The 19760-nt window shown below is 40.8% G+C and overlaps 1 protein-coding gene across 14 annotated transcripts in view; it reads right to left on the reverse strand.

The window, feature by feature from the left end:
- Positions 1–19760, reverse strand: part of ROBO1 (roundabout guidance receptor 1) — a 686064-nt gene that overhangs the window by 277219 nt on the left and 389085 nt on the right. For 4 of the 14 annotated variants that reach the window (XM_086883550.1, XM_086883543.1, XM_086883549.1 and 1 more), the window contains exon 1: positions 12171–12871. The exons of the other annotated variants lie outside the window; for them this stretch is intronic. In XM_086883550.1, the coding sequence (XP_086739676.1) occupies positions 12171–12225 (55 nt within the window). In that variant the 5' untranslated portion in view covers positions 12226–12871. Of the gene's footprint in view, positions 1–12170; positions 12872–19760 lie in introns of those variants that run through there. 14 annotated transcript variants of the gene reach the window in all.

Here is a 19760-nt window from a genome sequence, read left to right on the forward strand (position 1 = left end):
GTAAAACTCATTCAGCCAAACTTTCACCTTTAAACCCTAACCTGATTTGTAACAACATTTGTAGCCTCTAAAATTACACTGCATGCACCCAGACAGAGTTAATCACCCTTCACATTTGATGCATAGAATAATGATCTACCACTTAAACTTGAGCCTTTAAAAGCCTGAAGAAAACTATGTACATATCTGTGTCTTAAATCAGTAGTGAAATAACAAAACTCTACCTAGCAGTGACCAGTTGAAAAGCAAAACAAAAAGAAACATACAAGTTCTAGCTCATGGAAGTTGTAAATAAGTGCATTTCAAGTCTCCTCAGATGAATTTCTTATTTCCCAGCACGTGCTATTGATCAGACACCTGGTACTTCTAGGAAAAAGAACAAGTCACAGGGAAAGGTCTGGTTTTATTTTTTGTGTAATTTAAAACTTCATAGGGAAATTTTTTTAAAAAAAGGAATTTTGTAGATAATTGAAAATAACACACCCTAAAACTTGAGGAGCTTATTGTCATTTTAAATTTAGAATATATTATGGCTCACTTCAAATACTGTCTAGAGGAATCAGATTGTATTAGTTTTTAAAACTGAGAGTTGAGTATTTTTGCTATCTAAAAATCACAACAATGGAGAACAAATTCTCGGATTTATGTGTTATACTTCCCTAAACACAACCAAAAAAAAAATCCCCAACAAACAAAAAACCAACAAAAAACCAAAAAGAAATCAAAGAAAGAAGACAAAAATGAGAAACTAAAATAAAACCAGTTTGCCTGTTCTGGGAGCAGGGAAAAGATTGGCTGTGACATAAAAGATACCAACAGCACCAACAACAAACAAGAAATTCAATCATACAATCAATGAAAAAAAGGGAACCTAAATCACAGAATTTTACAAGCCTTTAAATGTTTCTCATTTTTTAAGTTGAGAAGAACAATTAGCAATGAACTGTTTTTTCCCCACTATTAAGGTTTCTATGTAACATCATGCAGAATAAGTGACACACAACTTGAGTTTTTGCAAAGTAAGATAAAAACTAACATCAATAGTTAAATCTCCTTTGACTTTAAGGGGCTAAGAACTCATCCAGATTTAGTTTTATTTCCTCAGGTCACAAAAGGAATGAGTTGCTGATACTCTTTCATTTACACTAATAAAGAAGAGGGAGCTATTTTTATATTCTTTTTATTACTGCTTAAAAAAAAAAAAAAGAAGGAATCCTCAATTTGAAACAAGTTTTAACGAGTACGATAAAGTCTGCACACATAATGCACTGGGTGGAGTAAAAGCCCACAGCAACACAGCACAGAGCCAATAATGGACTTGTCACCAGCACCCTGTGATTTCATGACTGCCAGAACAAAAACAAATGCCACGTTCAGTTCATTGCAAAGAAAGGGACTCATTAACTTGATGTGGCTTTTTACTTGACCTTAGTAAGGTGAGTAAAATAAAATTTCATTTTATGAGATTCAAAATGATCAGCTTCATGCCTACAGGAATTGTGATGAAATGACCAAGTGAAATTACTAACTCTGTTTAATTCTAATTATTACTAGACTGTAGGTCGCTGTGGATTTCTAGATGAGAGACTGCTGCTTTCCTGCCTGTATTAACGTAACAGAGAAACAAACTCTAAGTGTCTTTCTGGAAACTGATGAAAAATAAAATATAAATTTCTGTCAAAGACATAACTATCAATTCTGAAGACAGTCTACATAATCTCAATGTAGACTTTAGTCAAATCTTTTTGGAATAATAATAGACTTCACAGAGATTTAAGCAGTCATTTCCTGCAAAAAATATCAGTTATTATTCAAAAATCAAACAAACATTCACACTCTATCAATAAACTTTATAGTCAGAGAATTAGAAACAAACAAAAAAAAAATAAAAAAACAAGAAAATCCCCACAAAACAAACAAAACCTCCAAACAAAAACCCAAAACAAACAAGCAAACAAATCAACCACAAAAGTTGCTTGTGAAAACAACATTCACTCCTTCTGGTCACAACATTAAAGCACCAGGTCAACTGCCCTATCTTTGCTGTCCCAGCAAATGCAGAGGGAAAACAAAAAAATCCCCATCCAATATGAAGCACTGAAGGGTGGATGAGGATTAAAAAGTCTCCTTCCACACTATGGTCATGGGAACCACATTAGTATATAAATGAGAAAGATGCAAAACTTTTGATTAGGAAAAAAAATAAAAATCTTTCTTCCTTATTTTCTGTTGAATACACCACCATCCCCTCCCCAAAGAAAAGCAAGATAGCCACTAAAGAAGTAAAAACAAAATAAACAGCAATCCAGAAGTCAAAACTGTTGTGAGCAGAGATTTTTCAGCAGTGCATTTTAGGGAATTTCATCCCCTAGCAGGTAGAAATTAAAGTGGAATCCTATTTTAGCTCCAGAGGGATAATACCTTACTCTAGCTCCCTTCTATTTCCTACCTATATGAACTTGCTGTGGAAAGGTCAATTGTTTTAAGCTATAGCTCTGTTAATGATGCCACTATTTGGTTTTTTTTCACAATTCTGAAGGAAAGAATCTAACACTTGAATACACACTTCACTGGTTTCAGTACTGGCTCCAGTAAAAACTCAAAAGTAAACACAATTGTGTTCATATCAGCACTGTAATCCTCCTACAGAGTAACAGCCTTTGAATATTTTGAACATTTACTCCTGATATGACACCAAGCTACATCACCATTCAGCTCAGCAGCTGCCACGCTCAAGTTAAAGTGCTCACTAAGCTTGTTTCACTTTATGTGTTTCAATATTTGCTTTCCCTACAGGTAACACAGATTGACATTCATGAGTAGGAGAGAAAACAGAAATCACTATTTTCTGAAGTTTTCTAAAAAGCAAAGTATTCACCAGCAGCAAAATCCCATCCTGCACACTCCTTCCCATTTCAAGGTCTGCATTGCTACATATGCATTTGAAAAGTCACAAAATGCCCCTCAAAACAATTACTCAGAAGTTCACCTCTTAGTTTCTAAGCTTAACAGCAGCACTTAACAGATCTCTCCTTGTATCAAAAAGAAGGGAAGACTCCATTCTGCCCTCTGTATTAAAGAGGTGAATAAAGCAATGGTTCCTTCTTTCTGCTTTGCATCTACTTTTAAATTTCTTCTCTTAATTTTTAAAGGCTGTATAACCTGAGCAATGAGCCTCATTAATCACTACAGAATGATTTAACCCAGCCATTCCGTTCCAGATGCCACTCGGTGCTAGAGATATGCTAATTCCTCCCAAGCTTCACCTCCTTTCGCAGTTGAAACCATAATTTTCCACAGTGGTGAAGACAGGATTTTACTCCATGCATGGGGCCTCCTGCCAATCACTTTTATGACTAGCACAGTGCAAGTTTCATTCCACAGTTAAATCAGACCTTTTTGTTCAACCTGTTCATTATAAACACCCTCTCTCCTGCATTCTGTTGCTACAGCACCATAGTCCCAAACTCAACCCTCTCCTGTGCCAACTCCTGCTTTGGGAAGAAAAAAGGAAAACAATTTGATACTATCCCTACTCTTGTTTCCTCACACTATTTTCTTTTTTTTCCCTTTATCACCTCCTACCATCAAACACTTTGATAATGAAGTATCTGTCAGCTGCAGTACCTAGGGCCTTAGATATATTCCAAAACCAGAAAGTTGGACTGACAAGAGCTGTTTTGTGAGTGGGAGGTGAGGGGAGAAGCATTCAGAATTTGAAAATCCCAATTCTGAACCTGCCTGGAATCCATGAGAAATCCTAGCACAAAGCTACACCAGGTGCCAAGTTTCATATCAGGTGCCGAGAGGTTTTGATAAAAGAAAAAAGCCTGGTGACATTGCTGAACACCTGATCCAAAAATAGTATTTTTGGACCTTGTATTATGCCTTCAACACATAAATAGAGACCCAACTGTGGATTTAGGGGCTTCTCTCCTCATTTTGGGCTTACATGATTTGGCCAACAAGAGATGTCTGGGTTGAAAAGTCTGCTTTTGACCAATGTTAGTAAAGTGCACTATAAAAGTGGCAAGCTGAGAAGTTTCTAAAAGGATACATACTCAAACACATTTTTGACTGGCATTTTCTCTCCCTTTGCAGAGCTAATGAGGCCCATGCAAATTTGAAGTTCTACAGCTTTTTCCAGTTAATTGGCTCTTAAATCGATGTTCACTACAATCTCAATTTTCAGACCGGCTAAGAACCCACAATGATCCACAAACATTTGCAACTGAAGATAAAGTCAAACACTTTAGGCAATTTAATTTAAACACTAGAATCAAGATTTTCAACAGGCACTACTGATTTTAAGTGGCTTCAAATTTAGATTGTAGGTTCCCAAGTTCAACAACTCCCAAGGCCCCGGATTCCAAAAATCTGAGGTCTAGTGTCTACTACAAAACCCAGCCACTCTTTCAAGCATGACCATTTGGTCACCATCAAACCCCATTTCTTTCTCCCTTCACCTGCTTACAGAATGGAGTCAATGCACATCTTTAGGCCTACACTAAATCCTTGGCCATGTATTAAAACCTGATTTCTAAGATAAAAACTGTTAATGTCTATTATGCTAGTATAGAAGCAAACAGTAAAACTTGAGTTTTCTGTACTTGAATTTATAACCATGAACTGCTCTATGTGTCTAATCTTCACCATAAAGGCATTTAAGCAATTAGATAAGAGGCAATAGAACTAACCAACAATCTAAAATAAACACCTTGCCTGAGGGCACGCAAATTTCAGAAGGCACAAAAATGCCAGCCAAGCAAGTTTTAATGCAATGCTAGCATGAAGCAGTTTAGCAGTACTAAAGAAATCACAATTCTGATTTATGTGCAAGACAGCCAAGGGAGCAGAAGACAAAGACTACAACATGAAGAGCACACAGACTATACAGCTCTCTCAGAAGGCTTTCATGGATGACTCCAGCCTGCACAGGTTAGACCCTGATCCCTGCCTTACCCTGCACTGTATGTCTGAAGACATAGGCTGCTCCAAAACTGAGCTTATTCCACTGCTAATTCACTATGCAAGAAGAAGAAAATAAAATATCAAGTTTAAGATTTTAAATCCAGAGCTCAGCACAGGCTTGTCAGATGTACAGATCTTTAATCTACAGTCAGGGGTGTTCATATTATTTTAATCATTCACAATATTAGCATTAGACTTATGGTAATGCAATACCATATTGAGCAAATACTTCCCAAGAAAAGGGCAGCTTGAATAATTTTGCATATCTGACTATTCATTTCTTCAAAGAAAGTAGATGTATTTCAAGACTGCAGCAGTCCAGAAAACATGCTTGTTGTCTGGTTAAGAATATTCATACCACTTCAATAAAAATAATGTATTCAACTACCCATTTTGGTCTAAACCGAATTTATAGTAAGTTGTACTAAAATTAAATGCTCCAATTATTTAATTTACAGTTATTTACTTAAATGAAAATAAATTTAAACTTAACATAGTACAAAAAGTTCTATGCCTCTCTAGAGGTGTAAAGTCTACTGGCAGAAAACAAGACTTAAATAGGAGTACCTTGTGGAATTTACCTCTACCACCGCTAAGGAAACCCACAGAGGTTCTCTCCTGTTGTTTAGATACAAAGTCCAGTAATTTTTAAATGGAATTTCTTTGAATGCTAAGGAAGAAATCTTCAACAACACATTTACTATTATGTGAAATCACAGATGCTAATACCAGCATCCTATACATGTCAGCCCTCTGAATGAGAAGATAAATACCTAAGGTGCCTTTATAAAAATAATGGTTTTATGCATTAGCCAAATAGAGTTTATATATATATATATTAAAAAATCCCTTAAGATATAACAGAAATATGTTAAAAATGAGGTAGGAGATGACATTATGCAAACTCCACATATTGAACAGTTACATCTGAAGGTGAAGCACATGCCCAAATTGCACCATGAGGACCTGCACTCCTCTGACAGCACATCTTTTCACTAAAACCTAGATGGAAAAGTGCTCAAGTTCTTTGTAGGTCTTTGGGTAGTGGTGCTGAAAGAAACTACGAGTAAACTTGAGGACCTGAAATGCTGTTTTCACAAAGACACAAAATTGCTTTATAAACTCATAAAACAAAGGATCTTTTATTTAAATCCACAAGTGCAATTTCTGCCTATTGATAGTAGATTCTCTTTTCTAATTTTACAAGTTTCTGCTTCCAGAAAACACAATTAACATTACTTCCCACTAAAATACAAGGCAAAAGGTTTTTTATTCCCCTTTTCAGCATAGCTTGCCTCCTTTTGGTAAGGCCACCTTAAGGTTACACCATTCAATAAACCATTCTGTCCTCAGCAAAGGTGAAATGACTTGGCTGCTCACGGGTGTGAGCAGAGCACTCTGCACCTTCCCCTTGGCTGCACTTGCTCAGATGGCAAGCAGGCTCTAATTAAAAAGACTGGCCTGACGCCACTCACAAATCTCATTACTGTCAATTTATCAATTTTGTTTTAATCACTCATACACAGACACACATACACACATGGGTCTTAGTCAGAAATTTTCCTAAGCTTCAGAGCTAGAGAGGCAGGGAAAATACCTACAAGTCTGAGAATAGATCTCAGTATTTAACTTTGTTGGTTGCTCATATACCCCTCTGCTTTCTCACACACACAAAAAAAAAATAAGTTTCCTCACTTCATTTTCAAAAGACAGGAAAAGAAATAGAATATATTTTCCCTAAGTCCCTATTCATTGTTTTATTTAAGTGTAGGACATTAAGTATGACTACTTACACCTAAAATGGACAATCCCACAAGCATCTCTCCATGTATGCTGTTGTTTTAATACCAATTATATCATACACACTTCTGGTCTAAAAAGGCCCCAAGATGTTCCAGAACTATATTTTATCATTTTTCATATAAATCTGGTTAAATGCACCATTTTTTTCCTAATGAGCAGTGAACCAACAAAGAAATTCTGACATCCAGAATTAAATTAACTCCCTTCTTATTTCAATAATGCTTACTATCACCTTCAGGGTAAGGTAACTCACAGAAATGGCTTCCATTAATAATCAGGATACTAAAAGATTTAGCTCTTTTAAAGCCAGAACTCAAGACCAATGACAGAATATCACAACTCTGCACACCTGACTGAAAACTTAAGTCATTATTAGATTCCCAGGCGTTTCACTTTTTCCCCTGTTGAGATTATCCTTAGCAGCAAGTCTAAGCTGTGATAGTCCAACATAGCTGGCTGTATCTATGTCAGCACTATTAAATATTTGTGCTCATAAGACATTTTCTTTCTTCACATAAAATGTCCTTCTACCCACAACAATTTAGTGCTGATGCTAAGCGCTGACACAGCAATCCAAGAGACAACAGTGTATGATTGAAATATACATGTACGTGTATTAATGTATGCGCATCTTTCTCCTGAAAGAAGATATAAAATAGCAAATTATCTGCCCTTAAAAGCATCTTTAGCTTTCATGACACTTAAGAATATTTCTTTGTTGCTCTTCTCTCACCTTTTGGTCAAGCTTCTCATCACTAACTGAAAAATACCCTTATTTCCCCTGTTCACACAATTTATTGGACTTAAAATATACCTTGGTTGCTACTTCAGTTACCTCACTATTTGCCTTACAATTTTATGAAGGGGCACTCAGGTGAAAAGCTAGGGAAGGTTATCACCACCAAATGAGATTATATAACAGAGCACACAAATAAAATGTGTCAGGACCTCAGCATATGAAATTTTTAAGTGACATTTTGTTTGCTTGGAAAGAGCAAGGTCATAAAATAATCTCAAAATATGAACAAGTAACAGCAACAAAATGACCATTCCTAACTATTCAAATACACAAAACCCACAACAAACTCACAGCAATAACTTAAAACATTGACAATGGGAATCTTGACTATGAAAGGCAAATTTTTTGAAGAAGAACCCAAGGCAGCTACCGGGACACCGAGCCAAGTGACCGTTATCCACACAGAGCATTTAACAGCAACAGAAATACTACACTGGGAATTGCAGCAAGTGACCCGACTTGCTAGACCCAGCAAATTACTATTACATTCATTAGGGAAAGCTATCCCATAATGAGACATAATATTGCACTTGTTTGGGATTGTGAAATAGAACTCTTCCAGTTATTTAGGAAAATTAAGTGGCAACCAAAACCAATGTTATTTGAAAGTGAGGAAACAGGTTCCCAGATATTTTACGTACAACCGTAGATTTTTCTGTCTCGAATTTTTACATATTTTCTCTTTCCACCTTCTAATGAAAACTAAATTGGTTTTGATTCCTTACAAAATCTTTTTGATGATCACTTCCAAACCATTTTATGTTAAAGCATTGTTTGGTAAAGGTATTTGATGTCTAATATTAACATGGTAAGACTGCTACCCAAGCGTCACTAGCTCCTGATAATATTTGTAATGGCTTGTCTATCTTTGTAAATACAATCAAAACCTTTAACATGTAGTTCCAGGAGTATCCTTCACATAAATTCATGTTTCCCAATAAACTCTTACAGGCAGTTCACATGATTCCCCCAAAATTCAGTATCCTGAACAGATGATCCCTGCTAATGAAGTTACTCTTTAACTTCAACATAAAAACATCTGACAAGCAACACTGAGTCCAATGAGCAAAAATCAGCTCGAGTGTTCTCCTGGTTTAAACTAAGTTAATTGCCAGGAAATAGGGGGGAAAAAGAAGTCTCTTTCTAGCTGAAAGATAACAAAATTCACACATAAATTGAAAAAAAACGACGTTTGCTCTCCACAGATACTATCAGTACTCATAAGGATAAGTGGCTTTGAATCAAACACTTGGATACTTGGAGAATATTTCATCACAAGTAAGGAATTATCAATTTTACAGCATGTGGTTATTTCTTTGATAGCTTGCAGTCTTCAAACACAATACAAGTGGGGCCAGCTTCTCCAGCTCTAAGCAGCTGGCTCAATCTTTCTTAGTCTCCCAGCAAAATTACTTAGAACAGCACACAGTGCATTAGGGATAGGTGAAAAATATAATTTTTTTAAGTTTTCTTGGGTGACTTATTTGCTTTTACAGATTAGGCACTATAATCCTTTTAATTACTGTATAATTTTTTAAAAAAAAAATCTTTCCTAATTTATTACTATTAGACAGAGAATACATAAAAGGAGTAGAACCAACCACTTTCAGAAATGCTCTAGCACTTCAAGAGGGAGCTTTTAAATACCAACTTCTGAGGCAAACAAACAAAATGTATCAAGGAAGTAGCTGATTTATTTACTCCAATAGGTAGGTTAGCCAGCTGGAAATGACTCTGGGGACACTCCATGGACACCCTTAAACTATTAACCAACAGAAGATAACTCTCCCATGAAGGAATACAAGAGACAATTTTGCCCTCCACTGGCTAGAACTATCACTGAAAAACACGCCTGCCTCACTGCGTCAGCACTGCCTGCTCCACACAGCCTGGATAAACCTCTGGAGCAAATGTACCAATCCCATCTGAAGTGCAATAATTAGTAAGGGATAACACGGACAGGAAAGGGTGAAAAGGTGGGTGTTGAGCAGATGGGAATCAGCAGTGCAATAACTCGTCAAAATATAAAGGTTTCCAGGGAGTGAAACAGAAAAATCACACAGTAACATATTTAGCCTTGAGAATAGCTAGAGAAGTGAACACCCATGTGGAAAACCAGAACCTTGACACCAGTTCCCAGCAAAAATGTTCTGCATGTTGCCCTTCAGATAAGTGAAAGCTTTTCTTTTCCAAGCATACTCATTTGATGCTGCTGCTTCCTGGGGAGTGGAGAGATGAAAAATCCATGGATTCTGAAGCAACGTATGCCTCAGAATGAAGGAAAAAGGGCAGAAAGTAGGTAAATACTCAAGAAAACATGGATACCAGAGAAGTATCCCTTAAAGCAATTCTTATTTTGTATGCAAAGGAGCACTGAAATTACACTGAGAGAATAGGGGAGGAAAGCTGCTATATTCCAATTTTCAACACTATTCAAATTTAAATTTATTCAACATTTATTAACCAGAGGCTTACATGAAAGAAGGTACTTCACAGGATTCCACAGAGACAAAACCAAGGTAAAAATTAGGGGTTTTAAATTCTAAGTGGTTTACCAATTACTGCTCTAACAAACACTAACCCACTTACTTTCTTATTATTAAATTTTTTTCTCTTTCCCATCCCCCAATTATTTCCCACCTCTCAGCAGAAGTTTCTAACATCCCATTTCGAGTGTGGCCACACAAACCATTGATTCAGCAGAGGGTGTAAGTGAGGGAAGTGAGAACCTTCAGTGGAAGAGGGAGGAAAGGATCAATCAAGTTGCAAGATCAGCTGTCAGTAGAACTCAAAGGATTTCAGTGTGGAAACTGCTGTAGATGACTCCTGTCCTTCCTTCTGCACTGCAGCCATCTGCCCTCAAATTTCATCCTGCCAAAGGTTTCTGGCATCTCCATTGTTCCAGACACAAGACTAACTATTTGACCACACTCTAGTTGAGAGGAAAGAAATTCCTCCTGGTGAAGGAATCGAAACAGCATTATTATCTGGTGCCTGTCTCTTATCTTTGTTACTGAGTTTGCTTACATGACAAAATTAAAAGCCTTCATAAAAATTCATGGCTTTTTTCCTTTTTTTTTTTTTTTTCTCTCTCCAACTCAGCTGGAATCAACATTATTAGAGAGTGCATCCCCATCCTGGGGGGGAAAGAAAATAAATTGAAAAAAACCTTGCATACAACTTTATTGAGCATTTACATGATAAACAGATGAGAGGATTCAAAAATAAAATAATTTTTTTTTTTTTTTCTTGAGTTTAAAACATCCCAATACATAATCAAGTTACAGAGTACGCTATGAAGTCAACTTTTCGAAGGTGGGGACGATTGCCATGAAAGATTCAGAAAGAGCAAATGGGTGAAAAGGCTCTTCCCCATTCCATGTTTCTTCCATCACATGAAGGAGGCAATACAGAGGAAAATCAAATTAAAGATGGCATGACTGACAGAGTCAAAAGTGAACAGGGTGAGAGCTACTCAGGGATGCAAAGTTTGCCATAACCCAATGCCACAAGGAGCAAACTAGTACCTAAGAGCAAAACTTTAGTTAAATTTATGATATAATCTAGAAACAGACATAAATTACTACATTTAGTGACATAATTAAGACTTCAAGCTTTAGGCAGTGTACTTAAGTCCTTCAAAAACTTCATTCATTCACTGACCAGGTGTCTCATGCTACCATAACTTTAATGACTCACAGGGGTCCTCTGCAAACACGTAAGAATCAGTCGAGGTAGAAAAGTTAGCGCCCAAACCAACCTTCACTACGGCACGAGCATTTACTGCGTTCACTCAGCGTGTGACAAAAGGCGTTCCTAAGAACGAGAAGCAACGCTGCAGGGAGACAACCCCGGGGTCCTTGTGCGGGGGCAAACCCCAGCACCCGCACATCCTCTCCGGGAGAGCCAGACCTGCCCTCCACAAGGCTCCCTCAGCGCAGCCCTGTCTGTAACCTGCAGCCACCGTAAGATGCCCCAACACGCGTAAACTGTGCCTAATGACCACTAATCCCCCCTTATCTCCCCGGCCATCGCCCCCGCTCCCACTTAGCACGCCGGAGCTTCACTTCACGCACGTGGGTGAACTTTAATCGCCAAGGTGAAGCAAAACCCATCCCTAGGACCTCCGTTCCCCCCTCACCGCCGTGTCCCCCCGCGGTGGCGGGGTTAAGCCGGTGCGGGGGCTGGCAGGGGGACGCGCCAGGGACGGCCCGGCGGAGGGTGCAGCGAGCGGCGGGCGCTGCCGCCTCCCGCGGGACCGAGGGGTCCCAGCCCGCCGCCCCTCCCCGCCGGAGCCCAACACCAGCCGTGGTTACATCAATCGAACCCCGCGGAGCTGCCGGCGGTGGGAGCCCTGGGACCAGGACAGGACCCGGCGCCGCGCATCCCCCCGCGGCCGGCCCCGGACAGCCCCCGCGGCCGGCGGCAGCTCCCGGGGCAAAGGCGCCCCGGGCGCCCGCGGGGTGGAAGCCGAGCTTCGCTTCCGAGCAAAGGAGGGGGCCGGGAGGCGCGGAGGGGCCAAACTGGGGCAGCGAGGGGGGGAAGGAGGTGAGGGCTGCGGGAGCGCTGCCACGGCCCGCCCGCCTGAGGCGGTTACCTGAGGTGACACAGATGAATCCAAAGAGGTAAAAGTGAGCAAACTCCGCGATCATTGTCCTCGGGTGGCGCCTGCAAGCAGTCTCATGCCAGAAGAGCGGGGGGAGAAAGGAAGAGCCCCCAGTTGTAATTCCACAGAAGCTTAAGGCAAGCGAGGTTCTCTAATCCCGCCGGAGTGCCGGGACGAGCCCGCTCCGGGCACGGCGCTGTCAGCTCCGCGGGGCTCCAGCCGCACGCCAGCTCCGGCCGGCCTCCCCTCTCCTGGCCCGGGCTTTCCTCGGAGCCGCCTTGACACTTCCCAGGACTATCCAGAGCGATAGGAGAAAACAAAAGATCCTCGAGTTCCCGCAGCCGAGGTCCGCCGCCTCCCGAGCACAAGTTGCTGCCCCGGCCCCAGACTCCGCTCGGGGCGCCCGGGACGAGCCGGTAACGGAGCGCAGCCGGGACGGGCACGGACCGGCCACCGCCGCCCTCCGCGAAGGCGAGGGGCGGGCAGGGAGCTCCGTGAAGTGTCCCCGCCGAGTCAGTGCGCTCCCGGCGAGCGGCGGGCAGAGCGCGGCGGCGGAGCGGCGGCAGCGCCCGCTCCCATGGCGGGGGAAGGAGGCGGGCGCGTCGGGGGCCGCGGCGGAGCCCGGCCGCGGTCAGGCGGGGCGGCGGGCAGGGGAGCCCCGGCGGCAGCCCCGAGCCCAGCCCAGCATCGCCGCCGCCCCCGCCCCTGCACGCGGGAATCCCACACTCGCCCCCGCCCCAGCGCCGGAGGAGGGCACGAGAGGGGCGATGGAAGGAAAGAAGAAAGAAACGGGAGAGAGGGCGAGCAAAACTTCCCCGGGCCAACGCCCCCGAGCCACCCACCCCAACCGCCCGCCCTCGGTGCGGCGGCTGCGGGAGGAGGAGAGGGAGGAGGAGGAGGAGGAGGAGGAGCGGCTCCTCGCCTTGCCCCGCCGCCGGGGCAGGGGTGCACGAGTCAGGCGGGGCCGAGCCCGCCGCTCCTGAACTTTCTGGTGTCACGTCGAGCCGCTCGCCTCCGCCGCGGGTTTCCCCTTCCCCCTCCCGGCCGCCCCCGCCTCCTGGCCGCGCTGCCGCCGCCGCGGCAGGTCTGGTGCCGCCTCGGGACACCTTAAAGGAGCCGCACCTACACGGCCCCCGCACGCCCCGAGCGGCGCTGCCCGGCCCGGCGCGCCCCGCCCCGCCCCGCGCGGAGCCGGCGCCGCCTCCCGCCCCTTCCCCCGCCGAAGGTAAGGCGCGGGGCGGCCCCCGGAGCCGGCCCTGCCCCGGGCACGGCCCAGCCGGCAGCGGGGGAGGGGATGGGGGTAGCCTCGGGCGCTGAAGAAGTTCGGATTCCCCGCGCCCACCCCCGCCGGAAAGAAGCGGACGCGCAAAAGCCCCGCGCGGGGCTCCGCAGGCTTTCCCGGGCAGCGTGGAGACCGCGCTCCGCAGGGCGAGTCCTCTGGCCTGGCCGTGCTCCGAATCTCTAGGAGAAGCATCCTCAAATCGTCGCTCCTGCGGTTGGGTGCACGGACAACTACTACAGGAGCATGGCCATGTCACACGATAAGAGCTGGTGGTGGGGGAAGAAGGGGAAGAACACTGCAGGGGAAAAGGGAAGGTGGACTTAGAAGAAGTAGCACTACCACCTCGCAGGAAAGCTCCATCTATCCCTAGATTTGATTCATTAAGTTATGAGGACTGAATGAGGCAGAAGAAGCAGTTTCATTTCCAAGCAGAGTATTGAATATATTAACCCCATTGCAAGCAAGTCTGCAGTGGGATAATAAAACTATACAGAAAGACTCCTGATGTACTTCCCGTCAGAGGATTTATACGGACCCCACGCTGTTATCAGCCAAACAGGTTTGGGTGCTCACGGCCACCATCAGTCAAACCACAAGGAATGTCACTGGGTTTGCCCCATATTTCGTCCCTCAGGGCAAACTGACCAAAAGTCCAACAACAGAAAGATCCTATGCACTGCACTGAATCTGTTCCAGTCCACTTTTATGTGTCTTAAGTTCCATAAAGACAAATTTCAATACCATAAAGCAAAACTGGTTTACATTGGGAAAGGAAGCTCCTGGTTATATGTGTACAGTGTGTCTGTTTCAGCAGCACCAAAGTGGCAAGATTTTCTCCTAAAACTGAAGAGAATTCACGAACATCTAAAAGTTAGAAAAGCAATCCAGTGTTTTAACACCAATCAGACATTAATTTTCACCGAGAAAAACGAATTAGTGTCCTACTTCAAACACATTTAGAAAGCAATCATAGCTGTGCAATCAGTTACAGTGAATACTTTTGAATATGAGCAGATTTCTTCAAGCTGTACTTAGCCAACCATTTCTCTTTCTTTTGTGACCTCATGCAGCATTCTGCACTTCATGAAAGAAAAATGTATTAGCACCTCCGGAGTTACAACCACGCTGCAAAAACAGTGAAGAGGCCTGAGATTATCCTTGAACCCTAGAGAGATATTAGAGATTTCAATAAATTAGATTTGGGCTTGCTCTTTTATAATTGATTAAATAAACAGGAGTCCCGTGCAAGGCTGTAAATGGGCCTGAAGAGTACATTTATTTCACCTGTGTTCTCAGAGAGGGTCAAATATAAGTAAGACCCTAACTCTTCTGTTTCTCATGACTAGAATTTCATACTGTATTTAGCTAATCCGTCCCAGTTACTATATGGTCAGATTTAATTTTTTCAAGCCTAGACTAAATAGTCTTCTGGAAGAAAACACACTACCATCACCACCAATAACATTTTGAAGACCATTTTTCTTATATTCCTTCTGTAGTATCAATACTTGGCAGACTGATATTGTACGAAATTTTGAACATATTTGAAGTGATTGCAACTCTTTAAAAGGCAGATCTACGCATCTACCAGTAGGCCACTCTAAAGGGAATAAATGGGTTCACTTATTCTGTGAATGTACATTCACACATATATTTTTTGTACATTTACATATACATGTACATTCACTTGTAGAGTGTCATTCTTATGTATCCCTCTGTTTGTATGGGATATATAATATTTCCTCTAATGTTTAATTATAAAACATATTTTAATGCATTTTTATGGCATATGTATTATCTAGAAACAAAAATTAATCCATTTACTTTGTAACTGACAACAAATATATACAATGCATACAGAAGGCAAATAAAACATTTTCCTAATTCCCAGAGAGTTTTCTCAACTCAAGATTAATCTGTTTCCTGTTCATTAGTGCAATAGTAGGTTTCTAGAATCACTCATACTTTTGCTTAGCATATTTTTTTTGAAAGGGTCAGTAAAATTTTAAGTCTTCTGTATGCTGGTTGCTAACGTGAAATTCACATGCAGAGAAATTCTCCATACAGCAGTGGATTAAAGCTCTTGAAGCTTGAATGACCTTACCACATGATCATGAGATGAGCCTATGTATAAGAGTTTAAAGCTTTTGTGCCACAGTTACCCCATCTTTAATAAGCCTCTAAGACTATTTCAATCACTATAAAGAATTTTTTATCCTTTGAGAAGAACAGAGTCATTCTACTTTGGGTACCTATAGTGAAAGTACAGTAGAGCTTCAAAGGCTTGTTCAATTTGTACTGTCTCAGATACTTCATGGCATAATGTTTAGCTGTCAGTGCTTTCTTACTTCAGAAAAATTGCTAGGAGTGGATGTATACTGCTCTAATTATCTTTCTTAAAATTCATTTAGATTGTAATAATATATAACAGCTGCACGGCTGAGTGAATCTCTTGAAATTGTAAGCCTACAGAATTTCATCAGAATGTCTTGTAAGTAATTGACATCATCTCTAATTCTGCAGATGTTCTGACAAAATGTGTGCTATTAAAACACCCTTATTGTCCTTGATACTGAGACATACAGACATCCATGTGCGACACACACGTATATGTGTGTCTGTCAGAAAATGTTTCTAGGAAAGGAAATACTGCTTTAACCTCTTCAGATGTGGGGAACAGTGCATCTATGAAATGATAAAGCAGATGTACTTGCCGTGTTCATTCTGTAATATGTAACACCATTTTTAAGAAGTACACAAAGGTAATTTCTGGGAGAACAGAACTACTCTGAAGAACAGAGTTACACATGCTGCCTGAGTTTGAGGCACAGGGCTTAGTCATGAAACCTCCAGCAAAAAAGAAAAGGTTCTCCAGAACTGATAGTTGTGATTCAGCAGATGGCACTCTTCCCTCAAAGTGACTAAAATCAGTTCTGCCTCTGATACAAGGGAAGATGTGCTTTGAGAGACTATTCAGAAGAACTTGAACTTCTGTAAGTACTGAAGATCCCAGGCATTTCTCTACAAGGGCAGAGGCACGCACATGACGTCTTGGATGTGTTGTGGGGGCAAACACACTCTCTCCACAAGCCTTTTTGAACTTCAAATGACTCTCCCCTTGCCTGATCTCCAAACTACCGCGTAGCCTTCCGTTTATCTGTGGAGCTGGCTGCCAGGAATACCTCTGTGTGTACATTACACGGTCACACGCGCTCGTGTCTGCGAAAGCTCACGGAGTTTATCGCTCCCAGGCTGGCAGCCAGGATTACTGCATCTGTACCTTTGTTCTATAGGCTACAACTAAGCTCCCATTGACATCACAGAGATTATGTAGATACAACTAAGTTTCAAAAACTTTCTTCCAGAGTTTTTAGGACACTGTGGAAGTGATGGGTTGCATTATTTAGTGAACTGCCTTAAAAAGCTATTATAAATATTTTTCTAAGTGTAGGCTGAAATTAAGTGGGAAAATATGAGGAATTATATATACATCTTTCTTTGTGTATTTGTATCTAAGTATATTATGGGCCCTAACCATGGTAGGAATTCTAGCTAAAGTAAATAAACATACCTGATAGCAGAACAGTACATTATTTCAGTGGTATTTTCATTATGGAAAAAAATTGGATTTTTCTACTTTAGATCTAAACAAGCACTGTAATGTTAGAAGAAGGAGCACTGTAAAGGACAGCTGAATATAAAAAGTGCATGAGTAGCAAAAGCTTGAAAACTACAGTTGCCATGTAATTAATTGGGATAATTATTATGAGCAAACAAGAAATGTTATGATTTCCATGCCCATATAAGTAAATTACTGTCTCTTTCTTGACCTGTCTGGTTACTGTTTAAACATGCTGTTCAAAGACATTGTTTTCTTGTGTTTGATTGCTTGGGCCTCACCATGATTTTGCTTTTATTTACATTAATTTTGTGATGTAATTCTTATTTTCTTTGATGTTACTCTTAATTGCACTACTAGTAAATTCAGACTTCCAGTGCCTTTCACTACGTACAACATTTAGAATAGTACTCAAATCATTGCAGAGCAAAGAATAATAGCAATAAAATATAGTATTTTATTTGCTATGATGAATTCACAGATAGAGACCCTAAAGAAGCTCAAACCTCGTTATGCTAGGTGTATAGAAACATCACCATAAAAGATGCTTTCTTCAAAGGATTTATAAAGCATCATTATCAACATAAAGAACTTAAAGAAAAAATCACCACTGGCATAAACATGCAAAATTCCATTGAATTTTATCCTTTAATATTCCTTTATATTAGGGGTGAATGTGTCTTTTCATTTCTGTTCAAAGATGCTGTAGCACATCCTCACTGGGGAAAAAAAAAAAAAAATCATTGAAGCTATATTCCTTCTGTTGCCCCAGCAGAAAATGCTCAAGGCATATTTGCTATTCAGTCTACTCAGCAGACTAGCTCAAACGCTTAAAAAAAATTATTATAATTATAGGAAATATTGCATAGAACTGCTTTGTGGCTTTGTTCTTGTTAGTGACAAAATGCTAATCTGCTTAATATGTAATTTATATACAAACAACACAGTATTTATTACAAAACCGGTGTTATCTCTGATATTGCCAAACAAAGAGAGACCTGTCCCTGAAATCTCAGTATTTGCTTTAAATGTTTAACAAATGAGCCATTCAGTACTCACTATCTCCTTGCCTCAATATGAGGAGTATGAGGGTGTCACCTAGTGGATTGTTCTGGCTGCCTGGAAGAGAGCTCACAAGCCAAATCACCCAAATGGCATTGAATGAACTAACAAAATGAAAGAGAAAGGCTTCTTTTTTCTTTATTTAATTACTCCAGGAATTGTGGGAGCTTCAACACAGCGTTATTGTTCTGTAATATCTGCCTTTGGGTTCCCATTCATGCCACAGAATCTGTTGGCACTGAAAAGGGCTTTAAGAATGATGCATCCAAAATGTTGAAGAGAAAATTACCTATGCTCCTGGATCAGAGGATAGGTTTAATATTACCAGAGACAACCTTTTTAAATGAGTTGCACAAAACTTTTGTTTAAGATTACAAAAAATAAGTGGAAGAAATGATATATTGTGCCTGTAAATTTCATCAGTTATATTTTAAAAGAAGGAACTATTCCATGGTTTTCAGCAGGCCATCAAAAAAAGGAGGGGGGTTGCATGTATTAATTTGAGATTGCTGTATGCATTTATAATTCATGAATAGTTAAGGTTAACCTTAGTAATCTGGAGATGAAAAGGATTACATAAACTATCCATCTTATTTCTTTGATTGAATTACTGCACATATTTAAAGCAGACTCCACTTAAGAACTGAATACCTGCAGTGAATTAACTCAGTCAAATGCAAAGCAGATACCCAGCCAGCTCACCCAGTACCATTGCAATTGCATGTTGAAATTTAAAATAACCAGCATACAATTTATAATTGCATGATGAAAGCCTATCTGATCCCATATATTTAACCTCTTTTAATTAAAAAAATGCTTACTATAGTTTTAATATTGCATTCTGCCCTTGAGTGGAGGAAGGGAAGAAAGCAAGGATGGAACTACAGATGATAAAGACATCCTATTTTTGTGCCTAGAGCGTGCATTTGAATTACACCCCTTGAAATTCTTGAGTGTGTGCTGTGTGACCGTCATGGGAAGAGGAGAAAGTCTTTGCTCCATGAAGGTATGCTTATTTTTTTGTGTCAGAAGTACACCCTACCCATCAGCAAACACAGTACGCTACTGGAAGCAGCAGCAAAAATCTTGTTAGCACTACACTTTGCTGGCCTTGCTGTTGGTGCCCTGCCATAATATGTCTGTTTTAATGAACAAGTGGATCTGCCTTCCTCCGTGTATGATGGCTAACACATCCTTAGCCTTTCCTGCATATACAAAACCCACATGGTCAATCTAAAATTCCTTGCAAAATACCCCTGGTGAAAAGGTATGAAGACCCCGAGAGTCCTTATCCATATTAAAAGCTCTCAAAACCACACTTCAAGAGAACTGTGAAAATGTATATTACTTAATTTAATAAGAAAAAGAAAATGCATAAAGGTATTTAAATTGTTTGACTACAGACTACCTCTACTTTTTGAGGTAGGAAATGAAGAAAAAAAAGGAAAAAAAAGATTAGTTAAATCCCTTACCCTCAAAACAGAAGAGAGTTCTGTTGATCAGAAGCATGTTATTTTGTTAGCTATTAAATGTTTTCTGGCCCTTATAAGTGTTTCTCCACTCTTTGGACATAGAATCATTTGGATATTTTCTTTTTAATGTATTTTGTCTTGTCAAC

The sequence above is a fragment of the Cyanistes caeruleus genome, chromosome 3 (genome assembly GCF_971803275.1).
Source record: "Cyanistes caeruleus chromosome 3, bCyaCae1.hap1.1, whole genome shotgun sequence".
NCBI lineage: Eukaryota > Metazoa > Chordata > Aves > Passeriformes > Paridae > Cyanistes > Cyanistes caeruleus.